Source organism: Nomascus leucogenys, chromosome 20, assembly GCF_006542625.1.
Source record: "Nomascus leucogenys isolate Asia chromosome 20, Asia_NLE_v1, whole genome shotgun sequence".
Classification (NCBI taxonomy): domain Eukaryota; kingdom Metazoa; phylum Chordata; class Mammalia; order Primates; family Hylobatidae; genus Nomascus; species Nomascus leucogenys.
The window spans coordinates 74,527,935-74,550,792 of record NC_044400.1 but is presented as its reverse complement, the minus strand read 5'-3'; the positions used below and the strand labels follow the sequence as shown (position 1 = coordinate 74,550,792).

The window sequence follows — 22,858 nt, the reverse complement described above, 5'->3', positions numbered from 1 at the left end:
GGACACAAATCTATAGATGAGGAATTCTGACAGACATCAGGAATATCTGCAGTGGCATTTCAGTGCTGAGGAGGGAAAGGAATTTGGCATTAGTGTATGCTCCCCCGGAGGCTTCCTGGGAGGCAGAGTTTAGACGTGTCTTGTAGAATGAGTTTTCTTTAATAGGCAAAGCAGGGAATGGGGGTGCATGAAATGGTCAGAACTGGTCGCTGGCCTGGTAGGCCAAAGTGTAAGATGTGCAGATAATTTCGGAAGGGGTGGGGAGGTCAGACTACATCCCCCTCCTTCAGGGCGGCATCCTCTTCCTCCAGGGCGACATCCCCCAAACTCTTCCTTTATTTGTTGCGCTTAGCCTGGAACAGGGAGGCTGTCAAGTTATACCCACCTCGTCTCCTCTGAGTCCTGTCCCCAGGGCAAACTGCTGATTCCTCTCCAGGCAGCGGATTTTTACATTGTAGACTTTGTTCTCACAAAACACAACCAAAACATAGGGCTCTTCCTTGGATTTTGTGGAACAATCTCGGACCAAGAAAGTACCATCCTGAAGCAAAAAGAGTAACAGTCATCTTTTCAGACACCCCAGCATTCTGCCTTTGTAATGGTGGCAACAATGATGTTTGCATGCATAAGATTCCCAGATGGATTTAGTTTTCGGTAAACCACTTTAATTCAGTAAGTTTTTACTGAGTGTCTTCATGTCTAAGGGATCTTGTCATTTTCTGAGATGTGTACCAGTTGGATCTTGACACTCTCTTGAAAGTCTTTCATCAAGGCCAGGTGCGGTGGCTCACCCCTGTAATCCCAGCACTTTGGGAGGCCAAGGCAGGTGGATCACCTGAGGTCAGGAGTTCGAAACTAGCCCGGCCAAACGGAAAAACCCCATCTCTACTAAAATTACAAAAATTAGCCGGGCGTGGTGGCGGGTGCCTGTAATCCCAGCTACTCAGGACGCTGAGGCAGGAGAATCACTTGAACCTGGGAGACAGAGACTGCAGTGAGCCAAGATCACGCCACTGCGCTTCAGCCTGGGCAACAGAGTAGGACTCTGGTTCCAAAACAAAAACAAAAACAAAAAACAAAAAAGAAAATCTTTCATCATTTCCTACTGACCTGGGCATAGTGCTCATGAACTTAGCATGACCAACCTATCTTGCAGTTTGATCTCTCATTGCTCCTGCAGCTTTCTGCCTCTGGTTCCTGGTGCCAGCCAAGCCACCATTTCCCAAAGGCACCATCTGCTTTGGGGATCCCAGATTTTGCATGATGTATTAGTCTGTTTTCACACTTCTATAAAGAAATACCTGAGACTGGGTAATTTATAAAGGAAAGAGGTTTAATTGACTCACAGTTCCACATGGCTGGGGAAGCCTCAGGAAACTTATAATCACGCGGAAGGCAAAGGGGAAGCAAGCTTGGACCTTCTCACATGGCAGCAGGAGAGAGCAGAGTGAGGAGTGAAGGGAGAGGAGCCCCTTATAAAACCATCATCATATCTTACGAGAACTCACTCACTAGAACAGCATGGGGGAAACTGCCCCCAAGATCCAGTCACCACCACCAGGTCTCTTCCTAGACATGTGGGATTACGGGGATTACAATTCAAGATGAGATCTGTGTAGGGTCACAGCCAAACCATGCCACATGTGCTACTACTCCTGCATGGAAAAGCCCTTCTTCTGCCCCCTTCTTGATGTATTCATCTCTCAATGTTCACATATTTCCTCTTCTGCTGATGCTCAGGTATTATTCTAGAGATAGTGGGAGCCACAGCAGGCTTTGGGCAGAAAAAGCTTTTACCTAATAAATTGGACTTCTGTGTGGAAAGATGTCTTTGCAGGATTAGGGTTCCTGAAAGAGACATGGGGCTTCTAAGTCATGGATATCAAACTGAATGGAGAGGCCCTTTATGGGAGGAGGAATTGCAGCCAATGTTGAGGTGAGGGCAAGTAGAGGGCAAGGAAGAAAAGACAGAAAAGGCCTGGAGATGCCTGAAAGATGACGGAAGACCAGGAGATTCAGAGTGACAGAAGCCAAGAGGTGGAGACTGAGGGTTTCCAAAAGTGGGTCAACAACATCAAATGGTCCAAGAGCTGAGAACAGGACAATGATTAGAAATAATTTGTACACTTCAGGGAATAATTCAGAATGATACTAAGATCTGGTTGCAAAAGACTGAGAAATGGAGCAGTCCTCCTGAACATGAACACATCTACCAGGCTTAGTTTTGTGGTTACATTGTGTTATTTACATAATGAAAAACACTGAAAAATCTGTAAGTGTAATTGTGTGTATTGTATAGATGGTTATAAGTGATCTATGAAGAATAGAGGCTGGGTGCGGTGCCTGATGCCTCTAATCCCAACACTTGGGAGGCCGAGGTGGGTGGATCACTTGAGATCGGGAGTTCGAGACTAGCCTGGCTGACATGGGGAAACCTCATCTCTACTAAAAATACAAAAATTAGCCGGGCGTGGTATCATGTGCCTGTTATCCTAGCTACTCCAGAGGCTGAGGAGAATCGCTTGAACCCAGGAGGTGGATGTTGCAGTGAGCCAAGATCATGCCACTGCATTCCATCCTGGGTGACAGAGTGAGACCCTGTCTCAAAAAAAAAAAAGAGTATGATAAATATAGATTATATATATAATGATTTATAGCTATAATAATAAATTATGACATATAATTCTCTATATAGATTTTATAATAGCTATATATAATGATATGTTTTGATAATGAATATTTATAAATATAGATATATAATAATGGTAATAATACTATATAATACAACATAACAATACTTTAAGTATACAAAATTTAGAAATAATACTGTAACATGATAGTGATGTTATGATGATACTGGTAGCTAAGGTGCACTGAGATTTGCCAAGCACTTTACACACATTGTTTCAGTTAGAGGCTTTTTTTTTTTCTTTTTGAGATGGAGTCTCCCTCTGTTGCCCAGGCTGGAATGCAGTGGCGCGATCTCAGCTCACTGCAACCTCCGCCTCCAGGGATAAAGTGATTCTCCTGCCTCAGCCTCCTGAGTAGCTGGGATAACAGGCACCCACCACCATGCCCAGCTAATTTTTGTCTTCTTTGTAGAGACGGGGTTTCACCATGTTGGCCAGGCTGGTCTCAAACTCCTGACCTCGTGATCTGCCCATCTTGGCCTCCCGAAGTGCTGGGATTATAGATGTGAGCCATCACGCTTGGCCCATTTACAAGGTCTTTACATAAACGTCCTTGGGTTCTTTTTTTTTTTTTTTTTTGAGATGGAGTCACGCTCTCTTGCCCAGGTTGGAGTGCAGTGGCTCAATCTCGGCTCACTGCAAGCTCCACCTCCTGGGTTCACGCTGTTCTCCTGCCTCAGCATCCTGAGTAGCTGGGACTACAGGCACCCGCCACCATGCCCGGCTAACTTTTTGTATTTTTAGTAGAGATGGGGTTTCACTGAGTTAGCCAGGATGGTCTTGATCTCCTGACCTCATGATTCGCCTGCCTCAGACTCCCAGAGTGCTGGGATTACAGGCGTGAGCCACTGAGTGCCCGGCCATAAACGTTGGGTTCTTTACATAAATATTGATGGGAAAATTTTAGTCTCATTTTACAGGTAAAGGAATAAAGGTCTAAAGGCTTAAGTGAATCCCCTAAAGCATCACGGTTACTAAATGGAATACTGAAAAGCCAAACCAAATTCTCATCCTTTAAATACACAAGCCTCTGACTATATAAAGTAAGATGGCGGAATTTTCTGGAACTTGTTCTACCTAAAATGTTTAGTCATAATTGCAGCCTTAATGTTCAAGCACAGAGCACTGCCAAAGATCAGAAGGAGAGAAGAGGCCAAAACTCATGGCCAAGTTTTGGGTTTATCCTCTTAAACTCTGAAATGATTTGTCAAAATAAATCTGAGTAGTCCTGAAATTTAAAATAAATTATCTTTCATAAATGGGAAACACATTTTGACAGAACTGAGACAAACAGAAAAGGAAAATATGAAAAGGAAAATGTGAAGTCATTTAACTGAGATTTTATTTTCTTAATGTTTCTTGGGAAGAGGCAGAAGCAGGCACACAGAAAGAGAGGAAGGGAACATTTGCTGAGCGCCCAAATGCTGCTGGAAGAGCATCAGGTCACATGCATGTTGCTTTTCCAGCACAATCCACACACAGGCTTCTGGGAGGAGGTCTACTAAGAGTAGTTCTTCCGATGGAAAACAGGCTCTGTGAGTGCAATGGTGCACTGGGCACTGATTAGCGCCAAGATGGACAGCCAGGGTTGGAATCTACCATCACCAGGTTCGCCACTCTACCAAGGCATGGCCAGATTCCCTGGAAGGAGGAAAGGAAGGTTCTCAAGGAGCTGCATCAGCCAATCACCCACGGTTCTCCACCTGGGCTGTGAAAAGAACTGTGAGGGCTACTAGAGTCAGCTGGGATTTTGTGAAAAGAGCACTGATCTTGAATGCATGTTCTGTCAGTTTCTCTGCTTTGTGACCAACACATTGGCTTAGCCTCAGTTTCCTCATCTAGGAAATGGAATGTTCCATTTATTCTGTGTATGTTCAAGATACTTTGTTAGCAATGGTATCATTTCCTACCACTGCTATAACAAATTACTGTGAAATTAGTGATGTAAAACAGAAATGTATTCTCTTACAGTTCTGGAGGTCAGAAGTCTAACATGAGTCTTGCTTGGCTAAAATCAATAGGAGAGACTTTGTTTCCATGACTCTTCCGGTTTCTGGAGGCCAACAAGATCCCTGGCTTGTGGCTGTCCCATTCATCTGACCTCTACTTTCATTATCACGTCCCTTCTCTGACTCTGACACTCCTGGTTCCCTCTTACAAGGACCTTTGTGATTATACTGAGCCCACCCAGATAATGCATGATAACTTCCCCATCTCAACATCCTTACCTTCGCATCTGCAAAGTCTGCTTTTCTATGAAGGTGACATATTCATAGGTTCTGGGGATTAGGATGTGAACATCTTTGGAGGGGGCATGATTCTGTTTATCATAGCAACTTATGCATGTAATTTATTTAATTTTACAGCATCAATTCTGAGAGCTAGGTTATCATTTATTCACTAATTAACTAATTCATTCATTTTTAGGTTACCTCTTTCAACAATGATCATTGTACTGGTTAGCTGGGGATAGGTTTTGATGTTGCATCAGTCTTGAGACACTTTCTATAACTTCTAAGCAATCTCGTATAGTTCTCTGCACATAGTCATTGTTCGATAATCATTTGCTCTTTGGGATGGTGGTTGTGGTAGTCATTTGACCTGATGACAAGTATTCCAGCTCTTTTCTCCTTTTGGCCACATGTAGGTTTGTACTTCCTCACCTTCTTCGAAGTTAAGTTTGGTCATGTGACTTCCTTTGGTTAAAGTTGTGAAAGCAGAAGTAAAATATATTACTTCTGAGAGGATGTATTAAGAGTCAGAGTGTGAATGTAGAAGCACACCATTGAGATGGAGCCCCCGGCAGTCTGGGTTTATCCACCCAAACCCGTCCTGAACATGGTATGCAAGCAAAATATAAAGTTTCATTATGTTAAGCAACTGAGATCTTGGGGTTGTTGCTGCAGCGTAACCTACCATATCCTGACTATTGCAGCCTTCACAATCTCTGCTCCTTTCTGGAAGAAGTGAGACATAAAGACCCAACAGTACTTTGGGCAAACCTTGATTAAGGAGATAAACCTTGACGAAAGCAGAAGGAAATCCCTTCTGTTGTGACCTCTATAGTCCAGGTTCCAGATTTCATCTTCAAAATAGTTCCTTAAGGTTGATTTTACTATATTTTATTTTACAAATGAATAAATCTACATGGGAAGTTATTTAGAAACTTGAGAAAGCCACACAGCTGATAATTAGCACAACCAAGCCTCAGGCCTGAAACTCTCCATGTTTTTTTTTTTTGAGACGGAGTCTCACTCTGTTGCCCAGGCTGGAGTGCGGTGGTGTGATCTCGGCTCACTGCAAGCTCCGCCTCCCAGGTTCACGCCATTCTCCTGCTTCAGCCTCCCGAGTAGCTGGGACTACAGGCACCCGCCACCATGCCCAGCTAAGTTTTTTTGTATTTTTAGTAGAGATGGGGTTTCACCATGTTAGCCAGGATGGTCTCGATCTCCTGACCTCGTGATCCACCCACCTCGGCCTCCCAAAGTGCTGGAATTACAGGCGTGAGCCACCGCGTCCGGCCGAAACTCTCCATGTTTTTTGTTTTTGAGACGACGTCTTGCTCTGTGGCCCAGGCTGTAGTGCAGTGGCACGATCTCGGCTCACAGCTACCTCTACCTCCGGCTTCAAGCAATTCTCCTGTCTCAGCCACCCGAGTAGCTGGGATTATAGGCACCCTCCACCACACCTGGCTAATTTTTGTATTTTTCATAGAGATGAGGTTTCACCATACTGGCCAGGCTGGTCTTGAACTCTTGACCTCAGGTGATCCACCCGCCTCGGCCTGCAAAGTGCTGGGATTACAGGCGTGAACTGCTGTGTCTGGTCCTCTCCATGTTTTTTTTGTTTTCTGTTTTTATTATTTTATTTTATTTATTTATTTATTTTTGGGACAGCATCTCACTCTGCTGCCCAGGCTGGAGTGCAGTGGCACAATCTTGGCTCACTGCAACCTCTGCCTCCCAGGTTCAAGTGATTCTCATGTCTCAGCCTCCTGAGTAGCTTGGATTACAGGCACGTGCCACCATGCCTGGCTAATTTTTTTTTTCTTTTTTTGTATTTTTAGTAGAAACGGGGTTTCACCATGTTGTTCAGGCTGGTCTCAAACTCCTCACCTCAAATGAGCCACCTACCTCGGCCTCCCAAGGTGCTAGGATTACAGGTGTGAGCCACTGCGCCCGGCCTGAAATGCTCCATGTTAAATGCCCTTTTCTACTACAGCCTCCCAGCATTGAGAAATGCAGGGTGATGCAGGAAATAATACATGAAAGCAAACTGCTTGTTACATTTTGCAACACTTGAGCAGAGAACCTTAAGATGCCTATAGAAACAATGATGATGGGCCATGTAGAAGGCATTACCTTGTTCTCCTTCATGAATGCCTCTTCCACTGCCTGGCGGCTATATTCTCCAACGTACCATTCATTGCGCTGGACATCCTGCAGAACAGAATCAATGATAAATATTTTAGGGTCAAAGGGAAGTATGAATTATTGATTAATTAATTCAAAATTTACTTTTGCTCCACCAGTGCCTAATCATAGTTTAATCTATAGTAGATATTTAGTACCTAACGTTTAGTCCCTGAACTTGGAGAAGCCCACAGATGCTTGGGGCAGAGAGACAGAAAAAGTTACTGCAGCTGGGGAATTCTGAAGTCTATGGGAATCTGTTGAGAAAGGTCCTTCAGCACCACCTTCAGAATGGATAATAAGCCCGCTATCTATCAGTGCTTTCTGAATCTTCAGCTGCTGAGGCTTGTTGAGGTGGAAATGGGTATTGTTTGTGAAGCCTACACTGCCCTAGTCACATACAAACAGCAGGGAGGGAGAAAGAGGTGCAGAAGGAGCCCATCTTTGCCATTTCCCCAGAGGCACAGGTGCTGCTGAGCTATGATTTGGATCCTAGTTTATCTAGCTTTCTCCATGGGCCGCACTGCTTTATTTATATCAATGTTAAATGATTCTAAATTCTTTTGATGATAAAATCCAGACTAACTGGGAGAAGGAAGTGCAGTCAGGGAGATGCATCATGGACTTGCAATTCCTTCACAGGATTCCGAGGATCATAATATTAAATAACCCCCCTTGTGAGTCCAGCATCTATAAGGTCCTTCCTCATTTAGTAGCATGTCAATCCATCCCTACAACACATCTTTGAAGTAGGCGTGTCAGGTAGTATTAACCCTAGTGAAGATGGACACTGAAGTTTCAGAAAGTCAAAACCTGGGCTGGGCATGGTGGCTCACGCCTGTAATCTCAGCACTTTGGGAGGGCAAGGCAAGTGGATCACGAGGTTAGGAGATCGAGACCATCCTGGCCAACAAGGTGAAACCCTGTCTCTACTAAAAATACAAAAATTAGCCGGGTGTGGTGGTGCGTGCCTATAGTCCCAACTACTTGGGAGGCTGAGGCAGGAGAATCACTTGAACCTGGGAGGTGGCGGTTGCAGTAAGCCGAGATCGTGCCACTGCACTCCAGCCTGGTGACCCAGCGAGACTCCATCTCAAAAAAAAAGAAAGTCAAAACCTGTCACATGGTTGGCAAGAGTTAGGTACGTGACATCAGGTCTCTGGTCTCTCATTCATTTGGAGTCTCTGGTCCACTGGAAAGTAAACCTGATATATTCAATACTGAGATTCTGATTCTGTTCATATGATGTGACGAACACCACATTATCTGATGTGAACACCATTTGGAACGGTATGAACTAGCTCTAACTCAACCCTGCAGCCTCACTTCCTGCCACCCCATTTCAGACATGGGCCTGGCCAGACAAAAGTGCTTGTACTCTGGACACACACAGCTTCAGGGATAGACCAGAACTGGCCCTACTGCCTGGAATCCCTCCTGGTTCTCACCTCTGCCTACCCAGCTCAGCCATTCTTTTGCATCAAGATTGGGACCAAAAGTCACCTCTTTTTTTTTTTTTTTTTTTTGAGATGGAATTTTGCTCTTGTTGCCCTGGCTTGAGTGTAATGGCACAATCTCAGCTCACTGCAACCTCTGCCTCTTGGGTTCCAGAAATTCTCCTGCCTCAGCCTCCCAAGTAGCTGGGATTACAGGCGTGTGGCCATCATGCCTGGCTAATTTTTGTATTTTTAGTAGAGACAGGGTTTCACCATGTTGCTCAGGCTGGTCTCAAACTCCTGACCTCAGGTGATCCACATGTCTCAACCTCCCATAGTGCTGGGGTAACAGGTGTGAGCCACTGTGCCTGGCCAAAAACTCACCTCTTATTTGACCTAGTCCCTACCCCCAGGGGAGAGCTGGTGCTGAAAAGGTCCACAGCAGAACCAGCTCTGCCTCACTCCAGCAAAGCCACGTGACAGGCTCTAGCGACAAAGGAAACCTTGGAGCCCCATCTCCCGACTGAAGCATGAGCTGTCTGAGCTTGAGGTGGTCTACTGCTTCCAGGCGACCTCTTGGCCAGTCCACGGACTTGGCAGAGCTCAGTCATGGTGCATTTCATCAAGTCTGTTTTTATTTATTTGTCCAAGTTGGAAAACATTTAGAGATTAGTCCTGTGTTTCTCCAGGTGTGGTCGTGATGGATGGCTGGTGAGTGTAGCTGGTGCTCAGAAACTGAATTACATATCTCGGAATCACTTGCATGGGGGGAGTCCCCTTCTAATTCTCTTCCTAGCACCCCTGAATAATTCAAAGGAATGTTTCATTTTGGCCTAATATGTCCTTAATATCTCTCTGACATTTCTAACCTCTTCTTTAACAGAAGAAGAGCAGTCCTTATGCTGACAGCCATTAGCAGGTGATGGGATCCTGCTACAATTTAATAGCTTGTTTTGTTTGCATTGCAATGACTTTTTAAAAAAATTAGGGAAAAATATTGTAAACCAAAAATAAAATTCTAAGGCCCCCCAACCATCTGAATGGACTTCCTCCTCTGCCAGGGCACTGTTAACATTTAACCCAAAAGACTAGTTTGCGTCATGACGGGAAGTAGGGGTCAGACATGCCTCATTATATCTCTCCGGCATTAACACCAACACAGATCTTAAGTCTGAGAAGAAGCATTTACAATCTATTCTCTCTGAAGCCTGCTACCTGAAGGCTTCATCTGTACAATAAGAACTTTGGTCTCCACAATGCCTTATCTTCACCGATAATAAACCCTCTATCTATCAATGATATTCCCTTTCTGTTGATCTCAGGTCTTTAGATAAACTCAACCTATTGCTAACCAGAAAAATTTGAAATTTACCTATAACCTGGAAGGCCCCACTTCAAGCTGTCCCACCTTTCTGGACTGAAACAATGTATTTGTTAAATGTAATCCCAACACATTGGGAGGCCGAGGCAGGTGGATCACCTGAGGTCAGGAGTTCAAGACCAGCCTGGCCAACATGGTGAAACCCCGTCTCTACTAAAAATACAAAATTAGCCGTGCATGGTGGTGCACGCCTGTAATCCCAGATACTTGGGAGGCTGAGGCAGGAGAATCACTTGAAGCTGGGAGGCGGGGCGGCGGTTGCAGTGAACTGAGATCGTCCCTAAAAAGCATAAAACCGAGCTGCACCCTGACCACCTTGGGCACACGTTCTCAGGATCTTTGGAGAGCTGTATTAAGGGCCATGGTCACTCATATTTGGCTCAGAATAAATCTCTTCAAATACTTTCCAGAATTTGATTCTTTTCAGTAACAATATAATAAGATTTACCATTTTAACCATTTTTAGGTGTATAATTCAGTGGCATTAAGTACATTCACATTGCTTTACAGCCATTTCCGCCATCCATCTCCAAGTTTCTAATGACTCTAAACTTAAACTCTGTATCCATTAAAGAATAACTCTCCATTACCTCCACCTCCTTCCTCAGGGCCCAGTTGCCACCATCCTACCTTCTGTCTCTATGAATTTGCCTATTCTAGGTACCTTGTATACCTGGAATCATATATTTGTCCTCCGTGTCTGACTTATTTCACTCAGCATAATGTTTTCAAGGTTCTTGTATATTGTATCTCATGTTAGAATTTTATTCCTTTCTAAAGCTATAAACTGTTTCATTGTGTGTGTGTGTATACCATTCTGTTTATCCATTCATCCGTCAATGGACATATAGGTTATTTCCATCTTTTGTCTATTGTAAATAATGTTATGAACACGGGTGTACAAATATCTGAATCTCTGCTTTCAATTCTTTTGGGCATAGACTAAGGAATGGAATACTTCTAAAGTCACTTTCTACGATATATAATACTGGTTAAAAAAAATAGCCAGAGTAGTGACATAAAGTGAAAACAGGTCACCTTAAAGAATATTATTAAGTAAATGTTATTATTGGCAGGACATAGATATGCCACAAATCATAAAGGTATATTCAAATAGCTGAAATCAGGGAAATCCTGATGTGGTCCAAGCCTGTCTCATGCCTATGAGGAATCTGGGATCTGGCGTCTGGGAGGGAGCATAATCTTGTGTAGATCTCTAGTTAGAACCAAGGGATCCCCATGTTTACGAAGAAGATGAAAGAGCAAAAGGAAGCCGAGTGCATGACAAGGGACAATAAAAGAAGGATATGCATTTTTTTTTTTTTTTTTTTGTGATGAAGTCTAGCTCTGTTGCCCAGGCTGGAGTCAATGGTGAGATCTCGGCTCACTACCACCTCCATCTCCCAGGTTCAAGTGATTCTCCTGCCTCAGCCTCCCAAGTAGCTGGGATTACAGGCATATGCCACCACGCCTGGCTAATTTTTTTATTCTTGGTAAAGATAGAGTTTCTCCATGTTGGTCAGGCTGGTCTCGAACTCTTGACCTCAGGTGATCTACCCGCCTTGGCCTCCCAAAGTGCTGAGATTACAGGCATGAGCCACCGTGCCTGGCCAGGATGTGAAAATATTTTCCAAAGTCTAATTTAAGATTATGAGACCCTTTTAGAATTAGGTAGAAATTAATATGAATATAAGGATAACAAAAGAGCTTTAGGATACTGTAAGAATTCACCAGAGATATCCTATACACTCTGCTTCTGCTTAGAAATCTTCACAAGCTCTGTAGCAGGACAGTGAGTAATAGCAGGGTATGGGATGGAGACCTGGAAGAGGCACATCCTTTGGGGCTTTACAGTGAAAGACTTTAATAAGTAACATCCAATGTGATGGAGAGAAAGCATACAAGATGCAGTGAAAGCTTTATCCCCCCACCATAGGGTAATGTAAGTAAAAAATGGTCCAAAAATAACCAGTTGTAGTGAATGAGCATATTTTAGAAACAGACCACAAAATAGATGACAGACACACAAGAACACAGTTAGTATCCATTTGCATCTCCCCACTCTTTACATCTCCATTAGGGTGGGGATCATAACCTCTAGCACATTGTCTGGCACATAATAACTGCTCAACTAATGGTCGCTGGACTGTTCAACTGAAATGAGTGTGTAATATATGGATCTTTTGCTGGAAAAAAATTGCAACCTGTATATCCTAGTTAACCCCCCACAAGATTATTGGACAGTTGGTAAATATAAAACACGTGTCTAAATATCTGTATTTTTTGGATTAATTTTTAAAAAACACTTTAGAATCGGAAACATGCCAGTCAAAGAATCTGGTGAGAGACCAGTGTAATATGTTATATAGCAACATATTTAAAAATATTAAAATACTTTAAAAATATTAAAACCCAGTAATATATAGCCAGAAGGGAAAAAGTTAAAGTCAAACATAAATAATCTCCTTTTGGGCATTGTTCAGGAAAGCTCTATTTAGATGCCAAGTACATCTAGAAGGACTTGGCAGAGAAGTGTCTGCTTACCTTTCTATCACACCTTTTGGGGAAAGGTGGTCTCCAGCTTGTGTATATATAGGGCGATATATTTTCATGAGGGCTGCAGCTGGCTGGAGGCTGGCATCTCTGAGGAGAACAGGGCTGCATGCCTCCTCTATGATCTGGAAAGGTTAAATTCACATTTCAGTGTGATTTTGTGACTGGTGCAGGCTGTCCCCCACCTCCAAAAAGGAGCTGAAACTCTTCGCTCCTTCCTATATCTGTGAGGACCTTCTTGGTCAACACCACATCAGCTCACTCAGTGACCTTAATTCTCTCTGTTTTGTTCTCTGCCTGTAGCTTTGCCCTTCCTCCTCTCTTTCCTTAGGGCTCCCAGAGTCATCTTTTAAGAATGTAATTCTGGGCCGGGCGCAGTGGCTCACGCCTGTAATCCCAGCACTTTGGGAGGCCGAGGCGGGTGGATCACGAGGTCAGGAGATCGAGACAATCCTGGCTAACATGGTGAAACCCTGTCTCTACTAAAAATACAAAAAATTATCTGGGTGTGGTGGTGGGCCCCTATAGTCCCAGCTACTTGGGAGGCTGAGGCAGGAGAATGGTGTGAACCCAGGAGGCGGAGCTTGCAGTGAGCCGAGATCGAGCCACTGCACTCCAGCCTGGGCGACAGAGCGAGACTCCGTCTCAAAAAAAAAAAAAAAAAAAAAAGAAAAAGAAAAAGGATGTAATTCTGGGCCGGGTGCGGTGGCTAATGCCTGTAATCCCAACACTTTGGGAGGCCGAGGTGGGCGGGATCACCTGAGGTCAGGAGTTTGAGACCAGCCTGGCCAACATGGTGAAACCCCGTCTCTGCTAAAAATACAAAAATTATCTGGGTATGGTGGTGCGCTCCTGTAATCCCAGCTACTTGAGAGGCTGAGGCAGGAGAATTGCTTGAACCTGGGAGGCAGAGGTTGCAATGAGCTGAGATCATGCCACTGCACTCCAGCCTGGGCAACAGAGCAAAACTCTGTCTAAAAAAAAAAACAAAAAAAACGGGATTCTGACTCTGCCACTCCCCCTGGTAAAATTTCTGACATGATTTCCTTTCCACCTAGAAGAAAATGTAAATGTTTTCCTTCTGTCCATAAGGCTCTGAATGGACTGTCTATTCATATTTCTCCATCCTCATCCTCATTTCTCCCCCAATTGTCTACTCTGTTCTGAGCATAATGAACTCTGTTCCTTTTCTTAAACATGACAAGTTCATTCCCTAGTTTGGAAACACCATTTTTTTTTAACTTGAAAAAAAATGAAACATCATATTTTTTAACCCAAAAGAATGACTGACAAACTACTGTTATTCCTACTTGGATATTTGACAGATACGTTACTAAAAATGAACAAAGCGAGCCTGACACTTCATGGAAAACAAGGGGTAGTATCTGTTACTGATCACAAAATCAGACTTTGCAAGTGCAAACTGGAATTTGAGGAATCTTGTATCTGCCACTGTAATGTAACAGAAACCCAACATTTACACTTTTCTCATGTGGTGGGTGGTGCAAATGTGATTTTAAAAATATATTACATAATAACATATATCAACAGTGGCAGACCTGTTTATGTCTATTATCTATTATTTTCCAAGTGATCAATGCATGATGCTGCACAATCCTGCCTGGATAAAAGATAAATTCAAGTACAAGACAGACCAAGGGATTTTAAAGTAGCAGAATATAAAAAGTTCATTGATAGGGCTTTGATTTCTCATGACACCTAAGCTTTAAGATACTACCACTTGTCAAATGTTAATGTGGTATTTTCTCTATATACCTCAATCAAAATAACATATTTTCATTGCATGTCTTTCCAGTCAATAATAATAAAAATTTTTTTTTTTTGAAATTTAGACCACAAACATGAAGTGAAGTATAAGGAGGAATACCAAGCAAAACATCTGTAAATGTTTTGGTAATTTTAAGCAAGGAGTAACTATTTTAAAAACATAAAACCTTTAGGATGTATAAACATTATGTAAGTAAAATACTAGGCAAAAATAACATATGAAATGGAAAAGAGGTAATCAGTGTGAATACAGAATTATAAACTTTTTAGTTGTAATTAATTCTAAAAAACATAACCAAAGTTACAGTTATGGTTAGTAACTTAACAAGAACTTTGAAAGGATGGGTTGCTTTTGATCCAGTAAATTTTTGAGATGAAATATTAATTAAACATTAGCAAGTACATGCCATTTTCCATAACATTTAGATTATATAGGTGCTAATCCAAAAGCCAAATTTATCTCTAAGTTTACTAAGAAGAACACTACTTCTGATACGTTGGCAATTTTATTCTAATGAGACCAAGGATTGTAGCTTTTTTTTTTTCTGCGATGGAGTTTTGCTTTTGTTGCCCAGGCTGGAGTGCAATGGCATAATCTTGGCTCACTGCAACGTCTGCCTCCTGGGTTCAAGCGACTCTCCTGCCTCAGCTTCCCGAGTAGCTGGAATTACAGGCACCCGCCACCATGCCCAGCTAATTTTTGTGTTTAATAGAGTCAGAGTTTCGCAATGCTGGCCAGGCTGGTCTTGAACTTCTGATCTCAGGCGATCCGCCCACCTCGGCCTCCCAAAGTGCTGGGATTATAGGCGTGAGCCACCATGCCTGGCCAGGATTATAGCTTTTAATGTTGAGCCTAAGGATGTTTGTTGTGAGGGCTTATTTGTATCAAAATATTTGTTGCAGAAAACTGTTTGATCACTTACAGTTTAAATTACCTTAATTGTGATTAGTTATTTTCAGCCATCAATTTATATTTTCAAAAATAGGAATAAAACTAGAGCCATTCCTTGTTTTAAAATGTTATTTTATAAATAAAAAAGTTTAACTTTCAAACACAATGAAGAATCTGCACCTTCAGAAATAAAGCATTCTAAGTTTTTTGTATTGTTTGAAAAGAAAACATGAATTTCAGATTGTTAAAATTTTAGCATGCCATTATTAAAAATATTTAGTATAATCAAAAGAAGACTGATACTGGAATGTATGACTTCCAAGAAAAAGAAAGAAAGGAAAATAAAGGAGAGATGAATCCAGTATACAGCAGGACAAAAAAGTCAATACAAAGCAGGACAAATAGGAGGCACAACATAATATAAAAACAGACCCCACAATATCAGTAATCACGATAAATATCAAGGGTGCAAACTTACCTTTTAAAATCAGATACAGATTGATTTAAAAATTCCAGTTATGTACTGATTGCACTTCTAACATGCAATGACAGAGAGAGTAAAAGGATGGAGACCTGTATACCAGACAGATCCTAACCAGGCGAAAGCCAACAGAGCTGTACTAATACACAATAAAATTGACTTGAGACTTATTTAAATGGCCATAATTAACTTTCAAAGTCGATTGAAGAAATAGGAACATACTCAAGAAGAGAAAATAACCATTTTCGGTATTTCCTATCACTTAGATAGTGTTGCATACATAATAATGTTCAGTGATTATGAATTTTTCATGATATTGTGGCAACTGATTTATTCTTTTTTAACCTTCAGTGCCTTGCTTGGGTATTTTAAAAGTCCTACTTGAAAAAGAGCATTTGGAAACAGCTACGCATTTGTAGTTTGTCCAGAGAATGACTTAGAACAAAACAGAACAAAGAAACAAAAAGAACAAGTTTGCCAAGCAAATTTTCCCTGAAAGCCTGGTTGGATCTTTGTTGAATGAATGAATGAAAGAAATTCTGACTATGTAACTCGCTTTAAGTATTTAATTGATTTTGTTTTAAAATAATCAAAGCAGTTCATCTTTGGAATTTTTTTCTGAAATAAAACATTACATTCAAGTTTTATAACCCCATGAAATAGGACTCTCCTAACACGGAGAATGGAGGGTCACGGAAATGAAGCCACAAGATAAGGGGAAGAACATTGGGACTAGCATAGTGGAGGTGCACAATAAATTTGAGGGAGAGTAGCCTAATAGAAAAGGCATGGGTTGAAAAACCAAACTGATATCAATAATTACTAATATTTAAAATTCTGATGCATTATAGATTAAGCTCTTAGCACAGTGTCTGATCATGCAACCACTCCATCAAGACTAGCTATTGAGTGTTGCTAATATTGCTAGAGAAACACAGTTCTAGACCTCCCTGTTGTAGCTTATAATAAAGCATTTTATTTTAAGCAAGTCGTCCATAAATATTTATTAGAAAAGTTTAATTTACCCTTATACACAATTTAAAAAATAATTTTATAGGAAAAAGAGCCATCTATTTTAAAGCAAAAAGAAAGCATTGGTGAACAAAAACTAAAAATGAAAACAGAAAAGAAAACATGAGCTACAATCCCAGACTTAGAGAATAACGTTGTTACTACTTTGGAATAGAACCCAAACTGGGGCCTCTTCCAACATGTCAAAATATTTTTTTCTGCCCTGAGATCCGCTTGCTTGGGATCCTAATAGTTTAACTTGAATGCATTTATCAACGAATTGAGCCAAATCTGTTTATCAGGCAGTAACTGAACAAGAATAACTGAACTTCCCCAAAATTATTTTCTCATTTGTAAAATAAGTATAATAACATGTGCAACTATGGAGGTGTAAATTTCACTCTGCTGCATGAATGCCCATACCTGATGCGTTAGAGAGCTCATTAGACTGATAATTCTAGGAATGTGGAGACTGCGTGTTGTTTTCTGCCCACTTAACATTGCCAAGTACTTGTGATCCAGGCATTAATTTGTACCCAGTAGAATGAGTATCGGTTCAGTAGCTGATGGAGGAACACCGCAGGCATGCTTAAGCACTGGTTAAGAGAAGGTGGGGTAGTCTCCACTCTGCATTCTTGGGGCCCAGGCCCAATTTTTGGTACAAACCATGTTCTTGGTGGGTGTTTGTTTACTGAAACAGGAACTAATGAAGGCTCAAACATTTCCCCATCCATCCCAGGCTTCTTTCAGCAACCTTGTTTCCTCTGAGATGAGGTGAGATGAGCTGAGAGAAACCTAAGCAACCCCAGTACAGATGATCTACTTATAGCCCTGGGGTGCTTGACTGGACTCATATCTGTGAAGGCCATTTCCATCACTCCATTCCATTCTTCAATTGCTCTTTATTTTTTATTTGTGCATGATTTTATATTTCAAGTTAAGATTCTGGATTTCTCTCTAAGCTATGATTCTGCTTCCCCATCCCTGCAACAAAGCCTCCATAAGTAACACCCCTTCTGGGCCCAGTCAGTCCCTGGACTTTCCTCCTGGATGCTCCGAGTCTTTTCATCTTCATCCACCCAGATCTGACCTTTAGGACTCCCGTTCCTGACATTTGATGACTAGGGATTGAGTTCGTTGGGTTTATTTTAGCCCTCTTTGGGCACCTTTTAAATAAAGGAATCTTCTGTTGGGAAACTCATTAGCAAAGTGTATGTGAGGGGAAGTGAATTTATCAGCTTGGTTTTCCAGCCTCAGGCCCAGATGGCATATGGCAGAAGTGATATGAAGGCATGATGGAAGCCAGTGAGAAAACCCATAGGTCTACTGAGGCCATTTGGGTGGAAAGAAGAAAAGAGAATGCAGAAAAGGAAAAAAGGACATTAAAATGTATCAGTTGCCTACTACGTGGCAGGTAGAGGGCTGTGTGTGTGTGTGTGTGTGTCCAAATATTATATTAATATGAATACGTCAGTTAACATTACTACTTGAATTTTATGAAAGGGGAAAGGTAAAGCTCAAAGAATTAATTTGTTCAAAGTGATCTCACTGTAAGGAGAGAGAGAGAATTAGGAGCAGGATCAGTAGAGAGCCTCATCCTCCCCACAATACCCTGTGGGCTTTGCTTCCTCCAAGCTTAACTGCCCCCCCACTTTTTTTTTGGCTCAACAAAGAGAGATTTCAGTGCTAGATGTCAACACAGAATCTTCATGGCACACAGAGTGAAAAAAGGAAAGACAAATGAATATGATGGCTCTAGTTTGTGCAAAATAACTAATAGTATCAACGCCCACCACTAACAGTCATAGAACTCTGTATTTATATGCCACTTCAGACATCGCCACAGATGTGATATCCTTCTGATTTTTACTTTACAGTTACTAAGAGGTGTCGTTTTATGTTCCTCATTTCACAGATTTTTTTCTTGAGACAAATTTGTTTTGCACCCAATGGATTGGGAAAAATTAAAAGTTTGTCAAAAACAACTGTTGAAGAGGATGGGGAACAATGAGGACTCACACACTGTTGGTGAGACTAATTAATGTCTACTTCAGAAAACACATCTAGGGCAGTTGAAGAGATGCGCATATCCTAAGATAGAGCAATTTCAGTCTTATGAAGGGAAATGATCACATTTTATACATGGGACAACATCTATACTAATCTTGATAGCATAATAATATTCATAAGAGGAAAAACTAGAAGCCACCTAAGTCAGCATATTTAATCATGGAATAAGATTATTGTCATGGTAACGCAATGGAAATGAGCTAATTCCATCTGCACACATCAGCTCAGTGGCTCTGGGGTTCACAACAGCTAAGTCACAGTGCCGCAATATCACAGTATCATGACTTACCTGTTTATTGTATAATTCTGAAAGTACCCTTACCTCTGCTTTGCACACTGTGGTTGCTTGTCGTGAATGAAGAACTATAAGAAAATATGTTAGAATTCAAAGAATGTTAGTATTTCCCCTTGGTGGTAAAATTCCACTCAGAGGCAAGGTCAATGATAATAGCCTGAAATCACAGTTATAAAACACTTTATATTTTACTGGATATGCTAGAAGAATCATTTGTTTTGAAAGGCACTAGGAGGCATGTTCTCCTCCTTTCTCAAGCTAGCTATATTAGACGTGGAACAAACTGATCATATAAGTTCTTCTCATGTCTTTTCAGTGAGCACGTATCATTATTCTTTACTTTTTGAAGCCATGAGTTTAAACTTGCTTTGTAGCTACAGTCACTATGGAAAACAACATTTTGCTGGTGGGGGCTCATAATCTATAGAAACTATTTACCAATTGAAAGTCAACCATAGAGTGGAAGAAGAATATAGAAATTATTGTATTCCTTCTAGAAATGTGTGCTGAGTAAGAAAACTTAGTGGATTGTGATAAGAAAAACCCCAAAGAAAAAGAGATTATAAAACTGTAAGACAAACAAAATAACAATATGCATTTCTAAATACAAAAATGATATTATCAAGACTGTTCATCAGTGGCTTTTCTTACCACTCTACTTAATACTTAGCTCTAATTTTCTGGTTCATTTTGTATTGTGATCAGCATCATCAACATAAGCTCCAGGTGCTACCACAATTAAATCTAATTACATGAGAGATGCTCTATTCCAAGGACTGTGCTATTGACTAAAGCCTCTGGGTTAATTAAATGAAACCTGATCCATTTCTAGTGCCAGTGAAATCAACTGAGCATATATCTGGTTTATGTTGTCACCATAAAAGCCTGAGGTCATATGTCTTGCTTTGTGGATAAAAATGCAAGCAGCTCATCCAGCCACCATACTACGCTGTCACTGCCAGTCAGACTGCTACTGAAATTCAAGATTTGACTCTGTTAAAACCAGAATCTTTTTACTAGCAGCCAGTGTACAATTCTGTTAAATGTCTGGGAAAAAATAGGGAATAGCAAAATTTCTCTGCTCTAATAGTTTAGGATTTTTAGAAAATGTTGAAAAGAATAGAAATATCCTCTGAGGATATTCTAGAAGTACATAGTTGATATGAATATAAGGGGAAGAAATAGAAACAAAATAATGAAAATGCAAAGTAAGGCCGGGCGCAGTGGCTCACACCTGTAATCCCAGCACTTTGGGAGGCCAAGGTGGGTGGATCACAAGGTCAGGAGATCGAGACTATCCTGGCTAACACGGTGAAATCCCGTCTCTACTAAAAATACAAAAATTAGCCGGGCGTGGTGGCACGTGCCTGTAGTCCCAGCTACTTGGGAGGCCGAGGTGGGAGAATCACTTGAACCCAGGAGGTGGAGGTTGCAGTGAGCCGAGATGGTACCACTGCACTCTAGCCTGGGCAACAAGAGCGAAACTCTGTCTCAAAAAAAAAAAAAAAAAAAAAACAGAAAGAAAGAAAATAAAAATGATGACTCTTTGGTTTAATAAACATGTGTTGAACACTTACTAGGCACATGGTATGTTCTGGGGAATAGGCAATAAAGAAGACATGGCCTCTGCCTGAATGAAGCTTAGTTTATAAAAGAAACACATCCTTGTATCATAATTATAATGTAGAATAAATGTTGTGGTAAAGGTGTGCACAGCATAAGTTTCTGTAGTAGTAAAAGGTCATGTAAATGAAACAAAATTGCTTTCATTCTCAGGAAAGTCTCTGTGTCTCTGTGGGAGAAAGATGAACCAAGCTGACCACTGAAGCATGAATAGGAGTAAGGGTGTATTCCAGGCAGGTAGAGCAGCATGTGCAAAGGCCCAGAGGCAAGGAGGCATGGCCTTTTCTGCAAAAGACCAGAAAGCAGTTCCTTCCAGAGGAAAGGGAGGGTGTGGAGATGATCAATGCCATTAGAAGACTAGTGCAATAGTCCAGGCAAAATTTGATAGTGGCTGGGCCATGCAAGGAGCTAGTCAAATGGGTGAGAAATAAGACACATTCAACACATGTTTTAAAGATACAATTTTGGGAGCTGAAAATGGATGGGATAGGAAGAGTGACGAGGGGAAAGAGAGCTTACTGAGTTTACTGGGATGAAAAGCTTTGCAGAGGATATTATGGGTTTCAGAATGGGACTAGAAATGAAGAGTTCGATTTTCTCCATTATGAGTTTGTGCTGCCTGGGACTTAGCTAAGGAAAACTGCTCACTGGGTCATTAGATACACAGGTCTGGAGCTAAGAGAGGTGATTTGTGGAAGATAGGGATTTGGGAATTATCAACATGGGGTTGAAGTTTGATGCTGGGGATGGATGTGATTACGCAGGCCTTGGAGATAGTAAAGAGACCTTGGATGAACTCTGACGAATACCAATATTTAGAGGTCAGTTTGGGAAAAAGGCCAAGATGAGGAATTAGAAGAAGCAGCAGCCAGTTAAAAGAGGAAGAAAAATCAAGAGTCTTTATTGAATAAATGAAACAAACAAACAAATAAACAAAAGAAGTGAAACCACTCCAAATAACTATTACAGAAATGAGGCCAACTGGAGAGCTTGTTATTTTTTCACTATAATATAATGCGTGTATTTTTTCCTTCTAGAAAATTACATTAAGAAAGGGGGCCGGGCATGGTGGCTCATGCCTGTAATCCCAGCACATTTGGGGGCCAAGGTGGGTGAATCACTTCAGCCCAGGAGTTCGAGACTAGCCTGGGCAACATGGTGAGACCCCTTCTCTACAAAAAGTATAAAAATTAGCTGGGCCTGGTGGCATGTGCCTGTAGTTCCAGCTACTCTGGGGGATGATGTGGGAGGATCGCGTGAGCCCAGGAGGTCAAGGCTGCATTGAGATGTGATTGTGCCACTATAAGACAGAATAAAATCCTGTCCCAAAGAAAAAGAAAGAAGAAAGAAAGAAAGAAAGAAAGAAAGAAAGAAAGAAAGAAAGAAAAGAGAAGAGAAGGAGGAAGAGGAGGAGGAGGATATTGTGGTATGGGGAAGAGTTTTGTATTTAAGCTGTTTGGGAATTAAACATCAGATGGTCCCCAAAGCACAATGAAACTACACGTCCTAGTACCCACAGGCCAAGAAATGAGAACAAAGTTACTGAAGGTGCCAAATGGGACCAGGGAAGAAAGTAAAGGAGGGGAAAGGAATAGGGTATGGTGATCATGCCCCTGATATACAGGGCCTGGCAATAGCAATGAGAGTGAATGTTCTTTGAGCTCTTGCAACATGCCTGACTCTGCCCTGTTTCTCATGTAAGACAGTGAGGTCGCCCAAGTCACATGGTTCACTGCGGATAAAGTCAGGCAGCCTGGCTTCAGTGGATCCTGCTTAACCACTATTCTGTTCCACCGCAAACATGGTACATTCCCAGTAAATAATTATTGAATCAGTTAAAGGCAGCATTTTAGCCATGGGCAGGCACCAGGGATAGTCAGGATTTATGGGCTGCATTTTTAGACTCAAGTCCTTATGGGCAGCACTGGCTACTGAACAGTGCGTGGTGCTTTGAGGTTTGGGCTTGGCTTCAATGGTAAAGGGCTCGGTCTTTCCCAGCTTCATGTTTTTCATCTGAAGAACGGACGCAAATTATCTCCTGGATTCATTAAGCTTTAAGCTGGGGTTCCATGGAGGAATATGAGTGTTCCAAGTAGGGAGAGGGTGGAGAGGAGCAACTATGGGGGGAGGGGCTACAGGCAGGAGAGTGGTGTGTGCCAATGCCATGCATTAAGTGGCATCGTGGCTGCTGGCAGGCATCTGATGAGGCTGCAGTGCCAAGAGTGA

At 41.7% G+C, this 22,858-nt stretch overlaps 1 protein-coding gene across 1 annotated transcript in view; it reads right to left on the bottom strand.

The window, feature by feature from the left end:
• Positions 1 to 22,858, bottom strand: part of CLNK (cytokine dependent hematopoietic cell linker) — a 194,558-nt gene that overhangs the window by 10,623 nt on the left and 161,077 nt on the right. The window contains exons 15-18 of the mRNA XM_003258488.4: positions 19,037 to 19,077; positions 12,464 to 12,597; positions 7,052 to 7,129; positions 386 to 541 (exon numbers count right to left, since the gene is read on the bottom strand). Coding sequence (XP_003258536.2) covers positions 386 to 541; positions 7,052 to 7,129; positions 12,464 to 12,597; positions 19,037 to 19,077 — 409 coding nt within the window. The remainder of the gene's footprint in view (positions 1 to 385; positions 542 to 7,051; positions 7,130 to 12,463; positions 12,598 to 19,036; positions 19,078 to 22,858) is intronic.